General features: G+C 46.1%; 1 protein-coding gene across 4 annotated transcripts in view; it reads left to right on the forward strand.

Moving 5' to 3' along the window:
- MYO5B (myosin VB) overlaps positions 1–25,345 on the forward strand; it is a 298,226-nt gene that overhangs the window by 221,632 nt on the left and 51,249 nt on the right. For all 4 annotated transcript variants that reach the window (XM_081212616.1, XM_081212615.1, XM_081212617.1 and 1 more), the window contains exons 19-25: positions 2,789–3,000; positions 6,283–6,439; positions 9,459–9,698; positions 15,794–16,030; positions 18,319–18,403; positions 20,547–20,695; positions 21,828–21,947. In XM_081212616.1, coding sequence (XP_081068742.1) covers positions 2,789–3,000; positions 6,283–6,439; positions 9,459–9,698; positions 15,794–16,030; positions 18,319–18,403; positions 20,547–20,695; positions 21,828–21,947 — 1,200 coding nt within the window. The remainder of the gene's footprint in view (positions 1–2,788; positions 3,001–6,282; positions 6,440–9,458; positions 9,699–15,793; positions 16,031–18,318; positions 18,404–20,546; positions 20,696–21,827; positions 21,948–25,345) is intronic.

Raw genomic sequence — 25,345 nt, forward strand, 5'->3', positions numbered from 1 at the left:
TTTATTAGAGCCAAATTGAGCATCATGTCTTCAGCTGGTTTGACTGCTGTTCTTGTGAGTGAATGCTGGGAATTGCAGTTCAGCTTCGAGGAGAGGGCTTAGGGCTGTCTTAACAGAGAATTCTCTGCAACGCACCTGGGAACTCCAACCCAGATTCTTTGGGGAAGCCATGATAGTAGAACTGGTATAACCCCACAAAGTTTGCTTTGTAGATTAGGGTTCAGGAGACCGCAGTGACTTCGCCTGCAGCAGAAAGTTTTCAAATCCTTTCCCATTCTTGTGTTATTGCTCAGAGATGAATAAGCATAACAAAAAGTGGAAAATTTGACATCTGCCCCAAACTTACTCTGAGATTGCCTGAGCTCTTATCTTGATTACCAAACTTTTAAACAGGGCCGCCCTTCTAGTTATATATTTGCCCTCTCCAGCCATACATATTTCTTGCACAACACCTTTGAGTCTGCCAGGTAAAGACTTTACAAGGGGAAGGATCAAATCCTTCCTCACACCATTATAATGTGCACAGTAGAGTTTCCTGGGAATTCATCAAAAGGCTGCCATACCATTTCTTCCAACGGGGTCTGGTTAAATTGAACCTCCATAAAGGCTCCTGGCAAAACTAAATAGTAATGTCTGAAGTAACTCCCAGCGACAGCTCCTTTCTTTTGCTGGATTCTGACTTGCAATGTCACAAGGTTCCATCGCTCTCTGTTGCTTATGTAATCCTGAATCTGAGTGTATGAGTGTTGATAAAAGGGTGTCAAAGCCCAGGAGCGGCTGTGGCTCAGGTGTAGAGCATCTGTTTTGCATGCAGAAGATCTCAGGTTCAATCCCTGGTGTCTTCCCAGTAAGGCAGAGAGAAACGCTTATCTAAAAGTCTGGAGAGCTGCTGCCAGTTAGTGTAGAGCTACCGTATTTTTCGCTCTATAGGACGCACTTTTCCCCCTCCAAAAATTAAGGGTAAATGTGTGTGTGTCCTATAGAGCGAATGCTGGCTGAAGCCCAAAGCCAGAACAGGGAGAAGGAACGCTGCGGAGCGCTCCATCTCGCTGTTCTAGCTTGGGGATGGCTGTGCGCAAAGCCTCTACAGGGCAACGGGGTGCCTTCACAACACTGCCCTGCAGAGGCTAGAAAGGCTGTTCCCAAGCCAGAACAGCGAGATGGTCTTGCTGTTCTAGCTTGGGGATGGTAGCTGCCTGAAGCCTCCAGAGCGCAGCGGGAACTCCCGCTGCGCTCCGGAGGCTTTGGGTGAATGCACCTTGAACACACCTTGTTTTAGAGGGGGAGAACAGGGGGGGAAAATGTTTTTCCGTTCTCCCCTTCCTATGGTCTGGTGTGTCCTATAGAGCGAAAAATACGGTAGATGGATCAATGGTGTGACTCATTATATTTTTTTTATAATATTTTTTATTGATTTTACAAAAAAAAATTAAAACAATACAAACATATAAAAAGACATACAAACACGCATAGTTTCATAACCTTTTTTTTCATGAACCTTGTTTCTCAGACTCCCCCCTACCTCCCCTTTCTGCATCCCAATGTCCAAATTTTTTTAGCAACTTCTAAATATTTCTGTCAAGTCTCTGTCCTTTTAATCTTTCCTTCAGTCTAGTCTTATATCGCTGTAATCCTTTCTTTCTTAAAACCTCGACATTCTAACATTCATCAAGTTTATAATAGCCCTTAAGATAGATTTTAAATTTCTTCCATTCTTCTTCCGCCGTCTCCTTTCCCTGATCACGGATTCTGCCAGTCATCTCAGCCAATGTCATATAGTCCATCACTTTCATCTGCCATTCTTCCAGGGTGGGTAGATCTTGTGTCTTCCAATACTTTGCGATAAGTATTCTTGCTGCTGTTGTAGCATACATAAAGAAAGTTCTGTCTTTCTTTGACACCGATTGGCCGACAATGCCCAAGAGAAAGGCCTCTGGTTTCTTAGGGAAAGTACATTTAAGTACCTTTTTCATTTCATTGTATATCATTTCCCAGAAAGCCTTAATCTTCGGGCATGTCCACCAAAGGTGATAGAAAGTACCTTCAGTTTCTTTACATTTCCAACACTTATTGTCAGGCAAATGGTAAATTTTTGCTAGCTTGACTGGGGTCATGTACCACCTGTAAATCATTTTCATAATATTTTCCTTTAAGGCATTACATGCCGTGAATTTAATACTGGTGTTCCACAACCATTCCCAGTCAGCAAACATAATGTTATGACCAATGTCCTGTGCCCACTTAATCATAAATGGTGTGACTCATTATAAGGCAGCTTCCTGTGTTCTTCTCCTCTTCTGCATTGACTGACAGCTGCTGTCCAAGGTCTCAGACAATAGGGTCCTTTGGGTCCCTTGCTATTTGAGGTTCTTTTTAACTGGCAGTGTCAATTAAGGACCCGCAGCTGACCTGCAACCCATCCAGAAGTTTCTAATTCCGAAATGAGTTGTACCACCAGCACCCAAGGCAGCAGTAAATAAGCTGCAAGTTGCACATCATAAATTTTTTGAAACTTCATGTGTAACCTGAAAAGGGGCGAACTGGGTATATGTTTGGTGTGCAAATGTGCCCCTAGCTTTTCTTATGCTCATTGTTCCTCACACTCTGACCTGCGTGAGAGGAAACGGGTCAGTTCTCTTGTTTTGGGATACCTGCCATCTGCACAGATGTGAAGCTTACGCCTAATTTCACCTAGTTGCAAAATGTGATACAGGCCGTCTTGCATGCTGATGGGGAAAACTAAACGGCTGTTTCCCTTAACCCAGTTTTCCTTTATGCTTTTGAAAAGGATCCTGACAAGTTCCAGTTTGGGAGGACCAAGATCTTTTTCCGGGCGGGCCAGGTGGCGTACCTGGAGAAACTACGGGCGGATAAGTTCCGGGCCGCTACCATCATGATACAGAAGACTGTGAGGGGCTGGCTGCAGAGAGCAAAATATCAGAAGATGAAAAAGGCTGCACTTAAAATCCAGAGGTATACCAGAGGACACCTGGCACGCAGGTAAGCAATAAAACACACGTTCTCATGAGGGCAGTGTAAGAGATACGAATTGGTCGCTGATGCTGATAACTTTGAAGTCTAGGAACTTCAGCTTTATACAGTGGTGCCCCGCAAGATGAATGCCTCGCAAGACGGAAAACTCGCTAGACGAAAGAGTTTTCCGTTTTGGAGGTGCTTCGCAAAACGAATTTCCTATGGGCTTGCTTCGCAAGACGACAATGTCTTGCGAGTTCCTGCTGGTCCCCCCCCCCTTTTTCTAAGCCGCTAAGCCGCTTATCAGCTGATCCGATCAGCAGATAAGCCGCTAAAAGCCGCTAATAGCGCTAATCCGCTAATCCTTCAATGGGCTTGCTTCGCAAGACAAAAAAACCGCTAGACGAAGAGAATCACAGAACGGATTCTTTTCGTCTTGCGAGGCACCACTGTATGTTGCAACCCAGTGCATATGAACTTGCAAAGCTGCCATGTACTGAATCTTGGGGACGCGTAACAAATATAGTGACCTCCTGATAGAGTCCAACAGCAGTTTTGATCAGCCCAAGCCAGCACAGCGAATGGTCAGGGATGGTGGAAATTGTTTATTTATTAATTATATGTCTGTACTGCCCTTCATCCAAGGACCACAGGGCAGTTTACAATACAAAAACACATAACGTTGTTGGCACCCGTCAGTCTAGAGAGAGTGTGTCTCTTACATGAAGGTGTTGCATCGATGGAAGTGCTACCATTGAAAAGTCTGGTTTCCTTGAGGCTTCCAGGTATCAAACCTCTGGCCAGGGTGATAATGGTGCAACCATGCTTCACACAGCAATGAACGTGGCATCAGTAGCCTTCCCAGCTAACGTTCCTTGTTATTTCTACTACTTTCTTGTAAGTTGCTTTGAGACACTTAGGTGCAGAAAGCCACAAATTAATATTATTGGGGGAAGTCATGTGCTTCAAATGTACATTGAATGCCCTTTAAATATACGGCGTGGTTCTCCCCACCCCCTAATAATAATAATTTATTATTTATGCCCCACCCATTATTTATACCCCACCCATCTGGCTGGGTTTCCCCAGCCACTCTGGGCAGCTCCCAACCGAATATTAAAAACACAATGCAGCATTAAACATTAACAACTTCCCTAAACAGGGCTGCCTTCAGATGTCTTCTAAAAGTCCAATAGTTGTTTATTTCCTTGACATCTGGTGGGAGGGCGTTCCACAGGGCGGGCACCACTACCGAGAAGGCCCTCTGCCTGGTTCCCTGTAACCTCACTTCTCGCAGTGAGGGAGCCACCAGAAGGCCCTTGGAGCTGGACCTAAGTGTCCGGGCTGAATGATGTCCTTGCCAAGCAAGTATTGTTTTAAATAATCTGCTCTAATATTTTGTGTCCCTTTCCATTTGGAGCAAACCTTGAAGACTATCTATTATTTGGGAATATACAACAAATGATTCCTCTCTTGCAGTGGGCAAAAGTCTTTTTCACTCATGCTGGCACCTGCGTTGTCCTTGTGTGATAGATTTTGTTTCTGCCATATGATAAGAACAGGGAGCCCTACAGGAATCAAACGCAATAGGAAATTGGATCAGCCACTGCCACTTTCACAAGTTCTTTTTTTTTTAAATCGCTCCGAGCAAAGAACAAATAATAAAATCCAATGAAGCACACTTAACCACCTCGAAAAACTTGAGGTTTTATAAATATTTATTGAAAGAGATGTAATAACGAGCTGTTGTATATTCCACAAGCCAATACTCTGATCTGCAGTACTACATGAGGATACTAACTGCGTCCCAAATTAAGAACCATGTAGGAACCGCTTGCAGTCCTGCTCCTAGATGTTGCCAAACCAGTGCACATTGCTTTAAATGTCAAATCAATTTGCTGCCGTTGTGCTGGATTTCTCGTAACCAGTAGTTACGCTGCACTACACTTGCTTTTGGTGCTGGGGGACTGGAGCAGCTAGCCGCGATGAGGATGTCTTTTAGGGCTTTAAAATTTAAGATCGGGATGTGAAAAGCTAAGAGAAAGGGAGTCGATTTATGTGCTTCATTTTATTTCAATCCTGGAAGAGCATTAACAACTTTTCGGACACCGTAGCAAAGTTTAATAAAAGTTGCCAGGCAGGGCCGGATCGTCTGTTGGGCAGACAATACATTTGTCCCATGTGGTGGCCTTAAAAGGGCTACCCAGCAGCCACCTTCTACACACCACCGATGTCTTCAGTGGAGCTTACAACCAGTGAAGAATTTAGAACGCACAAGTAGTGAAAGGGTATGGGGAGCAGCGGCGGAGGAAGCCGCTTGGGCGCCTGGGGTGGCGCGCCCGGGGCAGGCCGCACTGCCCATGGGGCAGCGCACACCATGGGGCCTCCGGAGTCTGCCTGCCTCCTCCCACTCAGCCACCCTACTGCTGGGGGGCAGGCAGCAGGTGGACTATTTGGGCAGAGCAGAGACTGTGCACGCCTAAGCCACTGCATCTTTCCTAGGAGAGACGTGTGGCTCGGGCGCACTGCAGGCCTTGCGGTGAGTTCTGCCTCAGTGGGGTGTGACACCCAGGGCAGCCCACACCTACCGCACCCCCCTTCCTCCGCCCCTGATGGGGAGAATTTGTTTCCCCACACTTCCCAGTGCACTTTCTATATCACAAGAAGTCTGGGTTGTTCTCTTTCTGCTTTGAAGTGGGCAGCTTACTTGCCCAAGTGCTGCCAAACCCACTTGAATTGTGCAACTTGAATTTGCTGATAATGTGATTTGACTCTCATGGCTGTCCGGGAGCAGCAGCCTAAGTTAACAGAGGAAGTGACTGCAGCATCACCCCATCTCACTCCACTGGCACCCCCAGCTTAATCATGTGTTTCTAATAAATTAAGACGGATGCAAATGAGAGACAATGTGTTTTGCACAACTGGAACATGATGAGTCTTGGGGTGAAGACTGAGAGACATTCCAAAGGGTGGTTTTGGCACTCATTTGCTGCATTGGGGGGCCATTTGTTTTCATGGCAAAAACGTTAGCCACTTCCACCACACTTGGTGGAAGTTCCGACTTCAGATCCTCCCAGGAAACCCTAATTGAGAACTGAGCATACTCAGCAGCCAAATAACATCGAGTGTCAGTTGGGAAAGAAAATGAGAGGGAATACAATGGAGCAGCCTGGATCAGGGCATGACTGGCTGTGACCCCGGACAGGAACCATTCCTACTAGTGAGGGAAAACACATTGCAAAATTTGGTTGCAGGTCTCGCTTGTTCTTGTTGTTGTTGCTAAACCTTTTAATTCTTGCACTTTTACAGACTGGCTGACCGTCTTAGGAAGACGAGAGCAGCCATTGTTTTACAGAAACAATATCGGATGTTGAGGATCCGCCGGGCTTACCAAGCAATCCACAGGGCTGCCGTCACAATCCAAGCCTTCACCCGAGGAATGTTTGTCAGAAAGACCTATCGAAAGGTAGGCTGCTTCGTTTCGAAAATACGTTTCCCATCAGTACGCAGGAAACTTCCAACTTGACCTATCAGTGTTCTGTCTGGCACTTGTCTTTGCACTTTGTATTTGGTTGGAGGCAGTCGTGGCCTTCTGAAAACAGCCACAACACCTTTCTCCCACCCACGAACCCAGCTTCTAATTTTGTGCTACAGTTGTATATAGCAGCAGATTAGAAGCTTGATGGGCCAGTTCATTCTCAGGTCAAGGAATTTATGAAAGCTCAGCTTGGAGCCGCCGCCTTGTGCTCAGGGTTTGGGGAGATGTATGTTGGTGTTGTTACTAGTCATAGGTACCCACGACACTTGGCTTTCCCCCTAATTTAGACTGAACCACACTGGAAGCCTGCAGAGATCTCCTGCAGCAGAAGACTGTTGGTTTGGAAGGCATGAACCGCCAACACCACTTTTTAAAAAATGAGAACTGTCCTAAACTCTTTTGTCTCCAGCCCTGCATGCAGCTTTGCCGCTGATTGCTCACTGACTTGATTGTCATTCAACACTTCCAGATGGTTGCTGACAAATTCAGGTTGCACAATTATGGTTGCTTGGGAGGTCTTCTGCAGCAGACACGCTTCCCAAGAAGATGGGACTTATTTGCGATAAGGAAATTGATGGGGGAAATGCAGAGGAGATTTGGGATAACACTTGCTTTGACGCAGGGTCATCTAACCTCCCCAAAAACAAATTGGAATGAATGTTCATTAACCAGCCAACATCATCTAATCTCCCTGCAAAGAAACCAGGACGAATGCTGTATAAACAGGTCATTTGGAAGTGAACTTTGTCTGTGGGCAGGATTGCAGCGTTGACTTTATTGAAGACCAGTTTTATCTACTTGTGATTTGATCTGAGTTGCCTGTATTTATGAGTAATTCAGCACCTTGCTAAGCTGATTTTTTCCATCAGGGCAAGGATTTCCGCTTGCAAGATGGAATGACCCCTCCCCACTCCTCCCCCAAACGCTGTTCTAGGGTTCTTCCAACCACCCCAGAGCCAGTTTTGGGGGTGTGGAGGAGCATGAAGGAAGCCCCTTTGCACAAACGGAAATCCTTGCTCTGAGCTTCCAATAACAGGACTCCTTAGGTGAATACACCTATTGAGTCCCAAATGAGTTGTGGTCTTAACAATTTGACCAAAGCTACACTGTGTCTCTTATCTCAGCTTCCCATCCGTAAAATATTGGCAATGACATTCAACTCACAAAACAGTGTGGAAACACAGCAAATAGTTTGGAGCAGACTGCGCAAGGGAAATTACACAGGGAGCTGCCTTATTGCCAGGTCAAACTTTTTGCCCATCTACTCCAGTATTGTCTACTCTGGCACACAGCACCTCTCCTGATCCTTCCCATCACCTGCTGCCTGATTCTTCTAACAGCAGGGCAAGGATGATGTCAGACTTGAACTCCTATCATTGGGTCACTCTTCCTGGAAGAACAAAAGGAGTTTATTCTTTCTTTTCTGACATGGAAGCTTGTCCATTTTCAGAGTCCAAAAGCACTAGCTGCTCTTATTTCACTGCTCAAGCTGCCCAGGCAGAAGCAATTCTTCTGCAGCCTCTCAGAGACTGCTAGTTTAATGAAGCTGTTCTCACAGAGAGGTGCCCCGTGGCAAAGTGGAAATCTGGAAATGTCATCCGTATCAGCCAGTCAGTGGAGAATTTACGTGACAGAACAGGTATTGGAATTACACTTTAAAACCCATCTGCTTGGTGAAGTCACTTTTACAGCTGGTCCTAATGATCTCTCTCCTTGTGGTGGCCGGTGCTTCTTCCACAGGGGCAGCTGCCTACTTGTGGCAAAGGGGATCCTTAGGTTCATTTGTGACCTTAGGTCTGCCTTCCCCTTCAGTTTGGCAGACAATTCAGAAGCCCCTTTTTCTGGGCCCCACAAAAGAAAAAAAAGCAGCTACTCTGCGATCACCCAGTCACTCATCTGGGTAGAGTAATTTCCAAATCTACTTTTAAAACCTGTCTTTGGAGTCACAGAATGCCTTCATTTTTAAATGTGCATCCACCATTCAAAATCTGCCTCAAGTTGCATGAACGTTGTGCTTTTGCATTCATAAACCCAGCACAAATGTCAAGTGGGAAGCAGTCCTCGGAATAATACCACGTGCATTTGATTTTTACAGAATTGCTTTGCTGGATCAGACCTGGATTCATCTAGTCTGCTTCTGTCTGCCTCTATATCTGGTCGTTCCATTTAGCTATCATAGCAAGTAGCTGTTGGATAGACCTCTGTCTCCGTGATTTTCTCTCTCGCCTTTTTTCTCCTCTCAAGGCATCCAAGTTAGTTGTCATCACTCCGTCTTGTGAGAGTGCCATAATATTATATGGCCTTATATTATGCACTTGGGTGCATGGATGACAACATTAAGAGGCAGTTTTGATCTCTCTAGAAAATAGTATGAAGTATTGAAGAGGAGGAAGAAATCCTTTGGATGTGGTGCTGTACTCATTGCCACTGTGGAACATCTCAGTGTGACAAACAAGAAAATGTGTCTAACTGCTGTTACTAACGAATGTGGAATTTGGCCATAAATGTGTTCTGAACAGCACCAGTGTTAGAACACTATAGGTGGAAAACATCTGTCGCCCCATGACCTGCATGTGAACTGTCTGGGCAGGGTGGAGCATGAAGGTGGCCAGTGTTGGATGACAGAGTCCTGAACTAGATGGCCATTTGGTCTGATCCAGGAAGGTATTTTTCATGTTTGCTGTGTTAGCTATGATACGATTGATGAAGTGCTCCAGAAATGAGGCCCTGGTTAACCTGAGGTTCCTGTGTTGTGAAAGTTATACATCAACTGTATGATGCAACGACTAACCTTGGCAGCATTCTTCATACTGGTAGAGCGAAACCGCAACAGCTATAACAACAGCTACGGCTACACCGATGGGGCCATGCTATATTACCATCACGGGCTCTTCTCCCCTGCCCTCCCCACTTCTCCTGAGGGTCACTTCATCCCTGTGTTTTGCAGATGCTCATGGAGCACAAAGCTACCATCATCCAGAAGCATGCCCGAGCCTGGCTAACTCGGAAGCATTATGTCAGGTTCAGAAGTGCGGCTGTAGTTCTCCAATGCTACTTCAGGCGCATGAAGGCCAAGCAAGAGCTGAAGGCCCTGAAGATAGAGGCGAGGTCAGCAGAGCACTTGAAGAGGCTCAATATTGGCATGGAGAACAAGGTGGTTCAGCTGCAGAGGAAGATAGATGAACAGGTAAACCCTCCATGAGTCCTGCTGTGTAGTGTATATCTGGACCTCTCAGCTGCTCTGGATATAGGCCCATGGGTGGGGAACCTGTAGCCCTCCAGTTGTTGTTGGGCTGCAATTCCCACCCTTCCTGACCATTAGCCATGCTGCCTGGAGCTGATGAGAGCTCTAGTCCAGCAACATCTGGCAAGCTACGAGTTGTCCACCACCATTGTTGTTGATACTGTCTTTCCACGCCCACAGAATATTCTGCAGCTGCATCACCGCAGTGGGAATGCAGAGATAGCAAAGAGCTTTAATCCACCTTAAGCATTCATTTACCAATATATGTATATGTGTGTAGCTAGTTGGATACAATGAAGTTTGGGGTACTCCTTTTACTCTTGCCCCTACTGACAGCCTGAACCCAATAATCACGTGCTTGCCTTTGTTCAGGCTTAATATTTTCAGGAACTTGTTTGTTTGTTTGTTGCATTTGTATCGAACCTTTTATCCAAGGTTCTCCCCCTCCTCAGTTAATCCCCACAACAACCCTGTGGGGTAGGAAGCGGTGAGGGCCAGTGACAGACCCAAGGTCACCCATTGCTGAGTGGGGAATTGAACCCTGGTCTTTCAGATCCTAACGCTAACCACTATACTGCACTGGCTCTTCAGCTGGGCTGTTGCTCAGAAGTATCAGGCATCCTGTCCCCCTCTCTGTAATAGCATGCATAATTCGCAGCACCGTTGCTTTCTCTCAGATTTGTGTGTATCTCTTGCTTTATTCAGGACACTTGTCCACTGTGGCAAATTCACTTTGGAAATGGAAAGCTACAGACATTTGTTCCATCCCTGTGGTTGATTCTTATTAGTAGAATCCATCATACTAAGACATGCCTTGTCGTGTCAGACAAGTAGAAGAAGTCAGCCTCCAAGTTCTGTAACAAGAGGGGGGGGGGCTGAAAATCAGGGCTGGGGAAGGGATGCTTGGTCAGTTGAATCAAGATCTTCTTAGCTTTTTGTCAGTCCAGTAGGTAACATGACTTGGAATGGGTTAAATGGTATATCCACCCAATCAAGAAGTCAGGTGGGGTTTGGGGTGGGGTTAGGGAATTCATAGGTCTTGCAGGTTAGCCAGGAAGTCAAAACCTCACCCTGAAGGCCCCTAGTTATTGTGGCTCTGCATCTCACATCACCACAGGGACAACCATTTCTGAGCAGAGCTCTTGGATTGAGCAACGATAAACTTCCTGAAGGTCAAAAGATGGCAAAAAGAAATTGACAACTTGCTGATCTTCAGTGTGTGCAGTTTTTTGTTGTGTTTTTTTTTTTAAAGAGCCTTGCTTAACCTTGGCTCAGACTGAATTAGGGAAGGCAATTGTTGAGTCCTGAAGAGAAATCCCTCTTGTGTACAGATTGGTTGTGATGTTAAAAGGGAGCTGCTACAAAGCCAAGCTTTCCTGCTAAAGCCTCCATTGTGCTGCTCCCCCATCGCTTATCACTATTGACTGCCAGAAAAGCCATGCTAAGACAACAATAAAGGAGATAGGGATCTTTAGCCTGTGATGCATTTTCTGATTGGGGAAGGCAAGAGAAGCACTGAGTTCTCACTTGGATGAGAGGTGCCGATATTGGAGGATTTTTTCACTCTAGACAAACATACAGATTTAGAAGGGGCCTCAGCGGTCTGATCTGTTGGCCTTGCTCACGACATTTGTAGCTAAATAAGTTACTGATCGACATCTGTCAAATTTTAAAAAGCATACATTTATTTTGACAGAAGAACATAAGAGGTGACGGCTGGATTATGGCAATGGCCCATCTACTCCATCATTCTCACATTGGCTAACCAGTTAGCCATGGGAAGCCCACAAGCTCATAACTCACCTCTCCTTATAGAACAAGCTTGTTCCTAAAAGTGAACAACAAATGTCAGGAATTGTCAAAATCAGCTGGTGGGTGGGGTACCAGGTTGGTGAAGGCTGGCATAAGCTTCTGTGACCAAGAGCGGACTTCCATCAGAAGCCTTGAATATGATCCTCAGTTTTTAGGTTGGAGTAAAGGATGTGGGTGGCGCTGTGGGTTAAACCACAGTGCCTAGGACTTGCCGATCAGAAGGTTGGCAGTTCGAATCCCCGCGACGGGGTGAGCTCCCGTTGCTCGGTCCCTGCTCCTGCCAACCTAGCAGTTCGAAAGCATGTCAAAGTGCAAGTAGATAAATAGGTACCGCTCCAGCGGGAAGGTAAACGGTGTTTCCGTACGCTGCTCTGGTTCGCCAGAAGCAGCTTACTCATGCTGGCCACATGACCCGGAAGCTGTACGCTGGTTCCCTCAGCCAATAAAGCGAGATGAGCGCCGCAACCCCAGAGTCGGTCACGACTGGCCCTAATGGTCAGGGGTCCCTTTGCCTTTACCTAAAGGCAGGGGAGGAATAAAGTTGGGAGTTGGATGGCACTGGATTTAGTTTTGGTGCTTGTTATTCTTGAGGGTGTCCACTCCTCCCGCCCGCACCCTTAATGGAGACTCGTGATGATTGAATCTCAAAACCTCTCATCAGCGTTGATGTAATCGTCTCTAAATTGTTTGCTGCCCATCATTTCTGCTGAATTGGCAGAAATGTTGTTGACTCAGCACATTCTGCATACGGTTTTTTCTTACACTCGTCTACTGAAATGGTGAAGGGTGTGAAAGAGATGTTAGCCGTCCCCCTTACGACACATCTTTCACGGTTTAATTATATCTGCCTTCATGGATGTTTGTGATTGTGTTTCACCAGCTTCTCATCCTCAAGCTTGCTCAGATCCCTGTGAAAAAAGGGGTGAAGCTGTCAACAAATTAGATCAAAGTTTTGTGGGCATTGCTGAACCACAGGCATCAGTCCTCTCCTGCTGGCCATTAATGTGTTTCTGCTTATAAAAGTTGATCCGAGATTATTTTTTCCACACAAATCAACGCTGCTGGCTGTTAATTAGTCCTCAGCGTGGATTTCCTAGGAATATCGGGCCAGCCTTGCTGCCTGTTTGGACTTGGTGCTCTAAGTGCCCTGGGCTCACACAGTCTTCTTCAGAACATTTTAAGAACGTAAATGTTGATGTAGCCGTCGGCTCTTCAGCAAAAGAATTACTGCTTCTGCCTCTTCAGCCAGCTCTTTATCTCCCGCTACCACCACCCCTAGCCTCCAAGCAATTCACTTAGGCTTCTCAAAGATAGTCTTAAAAGATACTTAACGACTCTCCCAAACCACCTTTTACTCTAATTTCATTTCAGGGCCTGCCTGATAGTTACAGCTCTGGTTCATTTTGATGGCAGCCCTGTTATAAGGTATCCTCCTAAGTACTCCCTTCTCAGCATTTTAAATCAGAAATGGGGGGTCTGCCAGCACTGGTGTAACCACTTTCCTACCTTTGCCACTCTGCTAGTCTTGAACAAAAGAAATTCAAAGGGAGACTGCAGCATGACATCATCATCATCATTTTATTATTTATATCCCGCCCATCTGGCTGGATTGTCCCAGCCACTTTGGGCGCCTTCCAACACATATGAAAACATAACAGAACGTCAAACATTTTTTAAAAAAACTTCCCTATACAGGGCTGCCTTCAGATGTCTTCTAAAAGTTGTATAGTTCTTTATCTCCTTGACATGTGATGGGAGGGCATTCCACAGAGAGGGCGCCACAGCCGAAAAGCTCCCTTCTCTGCCTGGTTCTCTGTAGCTTCACTTCTTGCAGTGAAGGAACCACCAGAAGGCCCTTGGAGCTGGACCTCAGTGTCTGGGCTGAACGATGAGGGTGGAGACAATCAAATATACATTGCTGAACTTCTTGACGAATTGCATGATCTGTTGCTGTAATTGGAATAATGAAACCTTCATTACATACCATGTGTTAATTATCTTATCAATTTCAAGATGCTTGTGTTGCGTGGCAAGCTCCCAAACCCTCCCGAGATGTTAAGGAATAAGGACACCATGAGACCAGTATTTTAGCTTAATGGGCTAAAAAAAGACCACAACTTCATTGGTTACAGAATGTGAGTGGTATTGGCTTAGGCATTGGAAACTAACCGACTATATCTGACTCCTGCCTGTCTGCAGGAAGTCTCAGAAGGCTTAACAATCAGTAGGGGGAGCCCTGCTGAGGCACATCAACTAGGAACTCCCCCAGGGTCATGCCATGGCCCTAGCCCCCCCGGTCTGGGGCTTTGGACAGAGACCATGCCCCTTGGATTCCTTTAATGGAATACCCTTGAATTAGGAGGGGTAGGTGGTGGCCACTACCTCCCCTCACCTCCAACTGACTAAAGAGCCTAACCTTAGGGAGGGAGGGATAACTGCACAAACAGGAAGCAAAAGGGGGTGAGTCCTCGACCGCAGGCGATTTAAATAGCCCAAGCCACGCCCCCAACCAACCGCATTGGTCGGTCCAAGGGATGATGCGGCCAAGGGCACCAATGGCACAGGGGCTATCCTGCACCATGCACGTGAGTCGGGCTTGTGTCCAGTCCGCAACATCATCTCCCTGGGAACAGGAAATGGCCTTACCATCAAACAGCGCTTTGTGAGTGGTCACTGTTAAGCTTCAGCCCTACCTAGAGACAGGAGAATTTTGACTCCGTTCACTTTTATAAAGGCCAGTCTATCTAATTCACACTTTCCAATGTAATATATAAACTGAAACACATCAAACCTTTGACATTTGCACTTCACCGAATTTTGCCATGCACTTCAACTTCATGCTGCACCCAAACCCAGCCACAGGCTCTGTCTTGCTCCAGAGTGAGTCCTTGGTTTACCTCTTATGGTTTGTCTGAGAGAAAAAACCGCGAGTCCAGCTTCAGCTATAGCACTAAGCAAAACCATGCCTTAGCAGCAGAAAGACTAGGGGAAGACTGCTGCAGCTGTGATCTTCACATCTTCACTTCAATCTGTGTCTGCATTTGCACATTTGTGTCGATCCATAGTTTGGCTTAGCTGCACATGTGAACTCGTCCAGTGTAAAGGGAGAGTCTTGCATCTCTTAGAGGTTCATAGATTTGGAGGCAACTTGCAGGCCAGTGGAGGTGTGTTTAATGGGCACACATTCAAGAGTTGCACAAAGCAGCTGTACTGTGCATCAATACATTGGCCCATTCCACCTTTTCTGCTCCCTCTTTTCTATGTCAGCTTCCTGACTATCACAAATGTAACGTTTCACTTGTATCCCTGGCACACAATCTGCGGTTTTTCACATTGCAGCAAAAACCTTCTGAATGTGGGCTGCGTTGTGCTTCTTGGAGCTGTTATGTGCACAGGTGATGGGATCTGAGCCATCTCTCCTTTCATATTTTGTCTCTCGCACCCCATCTCCCAAACTCACTGTCTTGAACTCGTAGATCTTGAGCTGGGTTGAAGTGCCATGCGGTGCCACCTACGTGGAATTAGGTTTGAGGGCCCCAGGTTGTTTAAAGAAGTGGATCTGTAATATTTTTTTTTTATTTGTACCCTGACCATCTGACTGGGCTGCCCCAGCAACTATGCCATCGTAAACTCAGGAGTAGAGGTCTTCTGTTTATTCCCACTGATGACTGTGGCATAGTCAAGACTGGCCAATTTATTATGACACATTTGTGGGATAGAGTCCATTCATTTGATGTAGTGGACTTTAAGTCCTCAAAGGCTTTACAGTCAAACCTCAGTTCCCAAACACCTCTGTTTCAGAACGTTTTTGCTCCCGAGCGCCAAAAACCCAGAAGTAAGTGTTCCAGTTTTCGAATATTTTTCGGAAGCCAAATGTCCGATGCGGCTTCCACTTGAGTGCAGCCAACCGGAAGCCAGGCCTTGGTTTTCGAACATTCCGGAAGCCAAACGGGTTACGTTCAACAACCGAGGTTTGACTGTACAAGACTGTCACTGCAACAGACCAACAAACACTACCCCTCTGAAAATTATTGCTTATAGTAGCATTTCTCTGCCCTGTGATCCTTAAAAGAGAGTTGTATCACACTGAAAAGGTATCAACAAGTAATATAAACCCAATATTTTTAAATTGTAGTATTTGGGCCTTTGCGGGGAGGGGGGACAGTACCTCTGTCAAGTGCTGAGCTGTGTTCATATATTCCTTCTCACCTACCCCCAAATTGCAGAACAAAGAATACAAGCTCCTGACTGAACAGTTCTCCGCATCCGCCACTTCTCACTCCACCGAGATAGAGAAGCTGAAAAAGGAACTGCAACGATATCAGCGGAAGAAGGGAGACGCCAACCAGCTTGCAAGCTTGCAAGAAGAGATCGACTCTCTCCGGTTGGCCCTGGAGAAGGCTCACGGGGAAAGAAAGATAGTAGAAGACACCTATACAAAGGAGAAAGATGTGCTCCGAAAGGTAATGCTCCCCAGGATTTGCCAGACTTTCCGTATCACAGTGTCAAAACCTTGGACACACTTTCTGAAAGCTTGCTGGTTGGTTTTGCATTTCTCACTATTACAGTTTCTGCATCCATCTGCAAGGTCCACAGGCATTTCTCGAGGCTGATTTGCACTGCCAAATTCTTCCTTGCAGTTGCATACATGACTACCTAGAAAAAGGTTACTGTGAAACCAGACTGTCCACTCAGGGAGATGGCAGACACCTCCATAATCTTAGCTCACCTTTGGGGTGGTGAGGGAGATGCCAACCAGTCCCCCTGTTCACTGCAGAAAACTTTGGCTGTTTTTCTGGGTGCAACGCACACAAAACAACAGACCTAACAGCTGTGTTCAAACCTTGGAGGAGAACTAATGCTCCAAAGATGCTTTGGAGAGATCATTTCATAAATGAGCTGTTCTAATTTTGTTGCTTTAGGGCTTTTTGGCTCCCCCTCTCTCTCCAGTTTTCATGCACATTGAATAACACCTTACAAAAGCCATTCGAACTTTTCTTGTAATAAACTGCTTGCTTCCCACTGGCCCCTGTTATCCATTTAGGGTTTGGCTTTTTAAATGTCATGTGCACTTATTGATAAAATACCTCTGCAGTTTCCTGCCTGCCAAGAAAACTGGGGAATGGTTATATGAACGTAGATAAGAATTAGGCTGCTGTATGGATGAATGAGGCTTAGCAGGCATGTATTGTTGGGCTTGCTAGGATGGCAAAAAAATAAAAATCTTTATTATTCTGATGTATAAAGCCTTCTTTCTCCAGCAGCTCAGAATCCACGTACACGCTCTGTGTAGCAATTTTCCAAATTATAGCTGTTCTGCTCCGAGTTGCAATTGTGTAGACTGAGAGGAACACCACAGTGAAATTTGGGGTGCCAGCCTGCAGCCTTGTCCATGTGCAGCACAACCAAGCCAATATTTCATGCGCTAAAAGCAATTCAGCGAAGTAAGACTGCTGTGGCTAAATAGAACGACCTTGTGTGTGACATGGCAGTGTCCCCTATCTTGCCAGTATTGGCTCTGGGATGTGAGAAGCATTCAAGTTACACCGAGCCTTTTCCTCTCTGTTTTTCTTCTCTTTTTTTCTTCTCTCTTTTTTACCCTCATACAATATGATCCGAGGTGTTTTTATTTTAATGTTATGTGAAAGACTAATTGCACTGTGGCAAAGAGTAAACAGTAAAGGGGGGAAAGCAAGACATCAGGAATGTCCACTGGAGTTTAGCAATGACATGAATTCATTGCATCCCTCAGAATCGCTGAGGAGGTATCTCAGATTCACTTCAAGTTTAGTTTGGGGTGGATTCTTCACTTAGACATTCTTTCTCTTTTTTTAACACGAGGTTAAAAAACTCTCCTCAGAGTTTTCACCATGACCTACAGAGCCGCCTCGAGGTTTTTTCATGTCTGAGGCATAAGGTCCAAGTTTGCCTTAGACAGCAAACACAGTTTATGCTAAACACCAAGAATGTAAGAATAGTCCGCCGGATCAGGCCAGTGGCCAATCTAGTCCAGCATCCTGTTCTCACAGTGGCCAACCAGATTAATAATAATAATAATAATAAATTTTATTTATATCCCGCCCTCCCCAGCCGAAGCCGGGCTCAGGGCGGCTAACAACAATAAATGGAAACCATGGAAGTTTTACCATGGAAAACTTGCTAAAAGAAACTGAGCTCAACATTATTCTCCCTGCTTGGGACTTCCATCAACTGCTCTTCACACCCACAGCAGAAGCAGAACACGGTCATTGTGTCTTGTGGGGAAAATTGCTTTTGTGCTCATGCTCTTTTTCCTGTTTTTCTACAGGCATGTGGCTGGCCACTGTGAGAACATGATGCTGGACTGTCTTCCTTAATAGTAGCTCAGAAATGTCCTTTTTTTGATTTTGCAAATGACTTGGGGGGTGGGTAGACTTTAAAAAAGCTCAGCGACATTTGTGTCTGGATTTTCACTTTTTGAAATATGGCAACCCCAACTGACCTGGCCCAGCAGGCTGTTCTTATGTCTAGTAGCCATTGATTTATACCAAAGTTTGTGCATTCTTTTAAAAAAAATGGTCCTTGGTGTAGGCTGTTTAAAAAGCAAGCTTTTCACTGTTGTGTATCATTATTCTAGCGATTGAAGGAGGACCAAAAACCGGTTTGGCTATAAAAGCCAGCCAGGTGAAACTCTGTCGCTCCACGGAGTTAACTGACCTTGAGTTGCCTTACATTGTGGGACAGTAATATTGCTCTCCTGCTTTCTCCTCAGCGGATATCGGACTTGGAAGAGGAGAATGCGCTGCTGAAGCAGGAAAAAGAGGAGCTGAACAACAAAATTCTGTGTCGGTCGGAAGGTAAGGAGGAGCAGGGCATATGGTTTCATTTAACGCTGGAGATAAACCAGGCTGGCAGTTTTGCTTTTGTTTGTTCCTTGTAGTGTTATGAGCCCTTTCTCCCTTAGTGCTAGTTGTGATTGATAAGCGGAAATGTACTAATATTCTGGGACGCGGGTGGTGCTGTGGGTTAAACCACAGAGCCTAGGACTTGCCGATCAGAAGGTAAGCGGTTCAAATCCCCGCGACGGGGTGAGCTCCCGTTGCTCGGTCCCTGCTCCTGCCAACCTAGCAGTTTGAAAGCACGTCAAAGTGCAAGTAGATAAATAGGTACCGCTCCAGCGGGAAGGTAAACGGTGTTTCTGTGCGCTGCTCTGGTTCACCAGAAGCGGCTTAGTCATGCTGGCCACATGACCCAGAAGCTGTACGCCGGCTCCCTCGGCCAATAAAGCGAGATGAGCGTCGCAACCCCAGAGTCGGTCACGACTGGACCTAATGGTCAGGGGTCCCTTTACCTTTTAACAGTTCCTATTTGCCTCCCTCCCAAAGACATTGTTGGAATAGCTTTCAGGGAGGTGAGACAGGAGGAGGGAAAGCTAATTTAATTAAGCGTGGAATGAAAAAAGGTTTCTACACATGCGCACAAATTCCCCAATCTTCAGTTACATTTTTTTGGATCTAATCAGAGGAACTGTAAAGGGAAATTACTTGACAGTGTCAGCAAACAAGTGGTGTTCAGACAGCAGTATTTGCACTGCAACAAAGGGCCTCTTTAACATAACAAGGCACCGTGAATGGATCATTTTAAAAACTGACTTAGACACTGGCAAGCTGAGAGAGAAAACAGGCTGGGAAAGCCATAATGTGCATGAGGAATGCAAGCACTCAGTAAATACCTTTGTTATCTAATGGGTTGTACAAGTTTATCATTTTGATAGAGGGCTTTCTTTCATTTTTAGGGCTGTCACCCTAAAGAAACATTGCTTGGTGGATCAGATGGGTTCTATCTGATCCATCGGTTAGGAACAAACATAGGAAACTGCCTTGGTGCACTTTGAGGCTTTTCCACACTTCCTAGGCTCAGATCCGAGCAGTTTTCTGTTTGTCCTGCCACTTTCCTTAGGAAAACCCACTGTTTACTCCTGAATTGGAACAAACATCAGTCATAAATCATACACCACTTGATTTTTTTTTAATTAAAAAAAACAACCCTCCTAGCAGTTTACAAAAGATAAAACAGTAAAGTCAAGAAAAAAGTAACAACCCTACTTTAAAACATACAAAACTAGAGTAGATTAAGATTGCTTCAACTTTCTAAGCATCCAAAACAGGCGCCGAAGAGAGTACAGTAAAGGCGCCTGTTTGCTCTCAAGAGGCAGGGAGTTCCACAGGGCAGGGGCTGCCACACTGAATGGCCGGGTTCTTACAAATGCAGCGCGGGTATTGCGTGGCACCTGTAGTAGTGCTGTTTGTGCCAATCGAAGTGGTTGAGTGGGCACGTGTGACGTAAGACGATCTTGTAGGTAATCTGGTCCCAAGTTGCTAAGGGCTTTAAATATTAATAGTAACACCTTGAGCATGACCCAGTAGCAAATGGGCTACCAGATCTCTGAGCGCAGTGGTTATATGCTGACAAGGCCTCACTCCTGTCAGCAGTCATGTTGCAGCATTCTGCTCTAACTATTCAGCTTCTGCATCCAGCACGAGGGAATCTTCTTTTGGCTTCTTATTTATTTCAGAAGCCAGCAAGATATACCAGTACAGTGGTACCTCGGGTTACAGACGCTTCAGGTTACATACGCTTCAGGTTACAGACTCCACTAAACCAGAAATAGTGCTTCAGGTTAAGAACTTTGCTTCAGGATGAGAACAGAAATTGTGTGGCGGCGCAGCAGCGGGAGGCCCCATTAGCTAAAGTGGTGCTTCAGGTTAAGAACAGTTTCAGGTTAAGAACAGACCTCCAGAACGAATTAAGTACTTAACCCGAGGTACCACTGTATGTGTAAGACTGTAAGGCCAGTCCTCGCCAACCTAGTTACCTCCAGATGTTTGGGAGAGCCAGAGTCGGTGCTATTTTTCTGGAAAAAGAGGTGCCGGAGCTCAACACTTCAGTAAAAATTCAATAGTTAAACATGTCAAATTTGTCTTCTTTTTGTTCTGTAAGATGAGTTTGCACAAAATGCTGTCGAGGAAAATCTGCTGACGAAGAAGGAGCTGGAAGAGGAGAGAGTTCGCTATCAGAATCTTGTGCAGGAGTATTCGAGGCTGGAGCAGAGATATGACAACTTAAGGGATGAAATGGCTATCATAAAGGTAATGGGATGCTATGTTAGGAGCAGATAGTATTCCGTCAACTGCGATAAGTTCGCTGGCTATATTTTGGGAAGCGCTTCCAACCACAGCAAATACCTGTGTGTTCTCGTTTAGAGCTGACAGAAATAATTAGTGATAAGCAATATCCTGTGAACATAATAGATTTATGTGGGATATGAGAACTAGTGCAACTCCCATAGCTCTACTGAATTAGGCCCCATCTGCATTGCACATTTAAAGCGGTACCATACCACTTTAAACCAACATGGCTTTCGAAAAGAGTCCTAGGAATAGTAGTTTAAGTCTGCCGAGACTTGTTAGAAGACTCTTATTCCCCACACAGAGCTACAATTTCCAGAGTCCTCTAGGAAGAAGGCTGGGCTGTTAAACCACTCTTGGAATTACAGCTCTGTGGAACGAGTAAAGAGTCTCCTAATGACTCTCAGCTTCCTTAACAAGCTACAGTTCCCAGAATTCTTTGGGAGCAAGTCATGACCCTGAAGGAAAAAAGGATGGGGGGAGAGAAGGTAAAAAGCAAACTCCAGCACCTGTTTTTGAAATTATGGTTCTGAAAACAGCTAGCTGGTATGGAGAAAGTTGGGACATGGGTGGCACTGTTTGTTAAGCCACAGATCCTAGGACTTGCTGATCAGAAGGTCGGCGGTTCAAATCCCTGCAACGGGGTGAGCTCCCATTGCTCGGTCCCTGCTCCTGCCAACCTAGCAGTTTGAAAGCATGTCAAAGTGCAAGTAGATAAATAGGTACCACTCCGGCGGGAAGGTAAACGGCGTTTCCGTGCGCTGCTCTGGTTCGCCAGAAGCGGCTTAGTCATGCTGGCCACATGACCCGGAAGCTGTACGCCGGCTCCCTCAGCCAGTAAAGCGAGCTGAGCGCCACAACCCCAGAGTCGGCCACGACTGGACCTAATGGTCAGGGGATGGAGAAAGTTAATGTACCCTTGATGGTGTGGTGGCTGCCAGGTGATTGTTGAGGAGGAGCTGGAGAAAGCTAGTCACTGTGAAGCCTGTGAAACAGACCTCCTTCCCTTCTCTCCCTCTGTTCTGCAATCTGATAGAACAGCTGCCTGCAGGTGGTAGGTGGGTAACTTTAATACTGTCATCTCTTTCCATAGCAGACCCCAGGACACAGAAGAAATCCATCGAACCAGAGCAGCCTGGAATCAGACTCCAATTACCCGTCAATTTCTACATCTGAGGTTGGGGATACCGAAGATGCCATCCAGCAGGTGGAGGTATGAAAGTTCAATTCAAACAGGGTTTGGGGGCAGGGTTTTTTAAGTGGGTCGCTGCATGGTCACCGGAATGCCATGACTTTCTCTGAATGAGGCAGATGTGGTTTTGAAATGTGACTATTAAGTTTTCTTGTGCTGCTGGAAAGCCAACACTAATTATGTAGGGAGCAGCAGATGTCAAAACCTCAGCCTCGCATTGAGAAAGTCGCACTGTTTATATCTTTAATTAGGCAATTAAAGAGGATTAATTTTTAAACACACGCTTTTAGTTAACAGTTAGGGCTGTGCACGGAGAGCATTAAGTAACGATAATTAAAAAGAAAGCTAGTGGTTAATAATGCATTTATATAACATATTTTCCTTTCAAAAGGTTTCTGAGCGCCTTTCCAAGCCTCCTGAGGACTGGCTTTAGGCACTCCTATTGTGTTTTCAGAGAGATTTCCAGCCTCCCTGGTACACTTTCAGCATAACCAACATTTTAAAGTACATTAGGGCACAAGGCATTAATGTATTTATCTGTGCAGCGTGCAGGCTTGGTGGAGAAAGCAGAGCAACACTCTGAAGGCTTCCTTGTGCTCTCCAAAAGGGCTAATAGAACAAAATCCCAAGGTTCCTGGAAGAGCATTTGAGGGGCCATAAAGGGTAAAGGGACCCCTGACCATTAGGTCCAGTCGTGACCAACTCTGGGGTTGCGGCGCTCATCTTGCTTTATTGGCCGAGGGAGCCGGCGTACAGCTTCCGGGTCATGTGGCCAGCATGACTAAGCCGCTTCTGGCAAACCAGAGCAGCTCACGAAAATGCCGTTTACCTTCCCGCCGGAGAGGTACCTTTTTATCTACTTGCACTTTGACATGCTTTCAAACTGCTAGGTTGGCAGGAGCAGGGACTGAACAATGGGAGCTCACCCTGTCACGGGGATTCGAACTGCCGACCTTCTGATCGGCAAGTCCTAGGCTCAGTGGTTTAACCCACAGCGCCACCCGCGTCCCCTTGAGGGGCCATAGGACAGGCTATATTTCTCTCTCAGCCCCCAGAGAGGGAGGTCCGTGGGTGAAGAAGCCTCCCCGTTGTGGGCACAGAGCCTGCTGCCACCCTTAGCACTCCACCATCAATAACAGTAAGGAGTTACCAGGTGGTAACTCCAGCAAGTGGGGGGGGGCTGGATGCAAAGCCCTCGCATTCCCCCAACATCTCCCCCGATTGTGCCCCTAGTCCTGGAGCCATCACACTGATTTCCCCTCCCCTTTGGGACCAAAGGGAGAGGAAATATGAAAATGAATGAATGGTCAAGAAAGAAGGCCCCCACCTTCCACTATGCCAGCAGGAGTCCAGCAGGGTTTTGGATTGGCAAAATTTCTGTCTCCGTTTCTGCCCGTTCCATCCTTGTAAGATTAATCTGCCTAGGATGTTAAGAATGTGTTGAACTCAAATAATGAGTGCAAGGGCTAAGGCCGATGTTTTCAACCACTTAGAGTAGACAAAATGCATTCAGCTGGCATGTCCGGTGGCAGAGGTTATGATTGAAGGGCTCTGTGGCTGGCGTGTTAGTGTGTCTGGAGTAAAAAGCAAAATGGAATGGAGGCCAGACTACCCCTGTTACGGATTTGTCTGTTACGGATTTTCTTGTGGCCTTTAGTCACTTCACCTCTCGGTGCTGCCATTTCTCTCCCTGTTAAATGGGTGTGTTTAGGATCGTTAGTTACCTGACCATGAGAGCTAAGAAGCCGAAGATGGATTTGTGAAATTGCTTTCTCACTTTGGATGCAACCCGTTGCACCAAGTGCAAAGTGTCAAGGCCTCTGACACCAGTAGAAGCTGCAGATTAAGAGTTTGCGCATCTCAGGTTTTTCTCGCTTTCTTTCCTGGCTTGGATGCATAGCATTCACACAGCCACCTTCATTCCTTATATACGTGGCAGACGAGAACTAGTGGTGCAATCTGTGCTGGAAACATTCTGCACGAAAGCTTGTGCAATTTGGCTGCTTCCACAGTGCACAATTACTGTCGAATAGCCACACGTCATTAACTCATTTTTACAGGGCATCTGCATGATGTTGTGATCAAAACATCCCCCTCCTGTGTTTTCCCTGCTCAACCAAATTCCCCCCCCCCGACCTCATAAAATCTGGAGCAGCTGCATAATCCGGCTGCAGAGCCTCATGCAGCTGTTCATGCAACTGTTTGTCCAGTTATTTATTGTTCTATTTATAATTTATTTTTATTTCTATCATATACTTCAGCCAGCCAGATTATGGGGTGGTTTACCAGTAACCAATCCATCAGATAAGCACATCTCAGAAAATACAACAGTAAAATATGAAAGTGGAAATAAAACATTATAAAAACTCCACATCGTTTTTATGCCCTACATGACTCCCATCACAGTGGTACCTTGGTTGTTGAACGGCTTGGCTCCCGAACAAATCAGTTCCCAAACGCCACAAACCCAGAAGTGAGTGTTCTGGTTTGCAAACATTTTTGGGAAGCCAAACGTCTGACGCAGTTTCCGCGGCTTCCGACTAAGTGCAGGAAGCTCCTGCAGCCAATTAGAAGCTGCGCCTTGGTTTTCGAACAGTTCCGGGAGTCGAACGGACTCCCAGAACAGATTAAATTCGCCAGCCAAGGTACCGCTGTTGTTGTTGTTTAGTCGTGTCTGACTCTTCGTGACCCCATGGACCAGAGCACACCAGGCACTCCTGTCTCCCACTGTCTCCTGCAGTTTGGTCAAACTCATGCTGGTAGCTTCGAGAACACCATCCAACCATCTCATTCTCTGTCGTCCCCTTCTCCTTGTGCCCTCCATCTTTCCCAACATCAGGGTCTTTTCCAGGGAGTCTTCTCTTCTCATGAGGTGGCCAAAGTATTGGAGCCTCAGCTTCAGGATCTGTCCTTCCAGTGAGCACTCAGGGCTGATTTCCTTCAGAATGGAGAGGTTTGATCTTCTTGCAGTCCATGGGACTCTCAAGAGTCTCCTCCAGCACCATAATTCAAAAGCATCAATTCTTTGGCGATCAGCCTTCTTTATGGTCCAGCTCTCACTTCCATACATCACTACTGGGAAAACCATAGCTTTTACTATACGAACCTTTGTTGGCAAGGCGATGTCTCTGCTTTTTAAGATGCTGTTTAGGTTTGCCATTGCTTAATAAAAACACATTCTAGAATCAGAAATGTAGAGTTAGAAGGGACTCCATTGGTCATCCAGGTCAACCCCATGCAATGTAGGAATCTCAGCTAGATCATACACCAAAAGGTTACGAACGAAGGTGATTGAACTGGCAATGGGAGCGAGTTCCAGTTAGGATGCCACTGCAGAGAAGGCCCTGCCCTGTTCCACCGTAGAAAGTATCTCCCCCAAGAGTGGGATCGCCAGCAGGGCCCTTCCCTCACTGATCACA

This window comes from Podarcis bocagei, assembly GCF_964188305.1.
Source record: "Podarcis bocagei genome assembly, chromosome: 11".
In the NCBI taxonomy this organism is placed as follows: domain Eukaryota; kingdom Metazoa; phylum Chordata; class Lepidosauria; order Squamata; family Lacertidae; genus Podarcis; species Podarcis bocagei.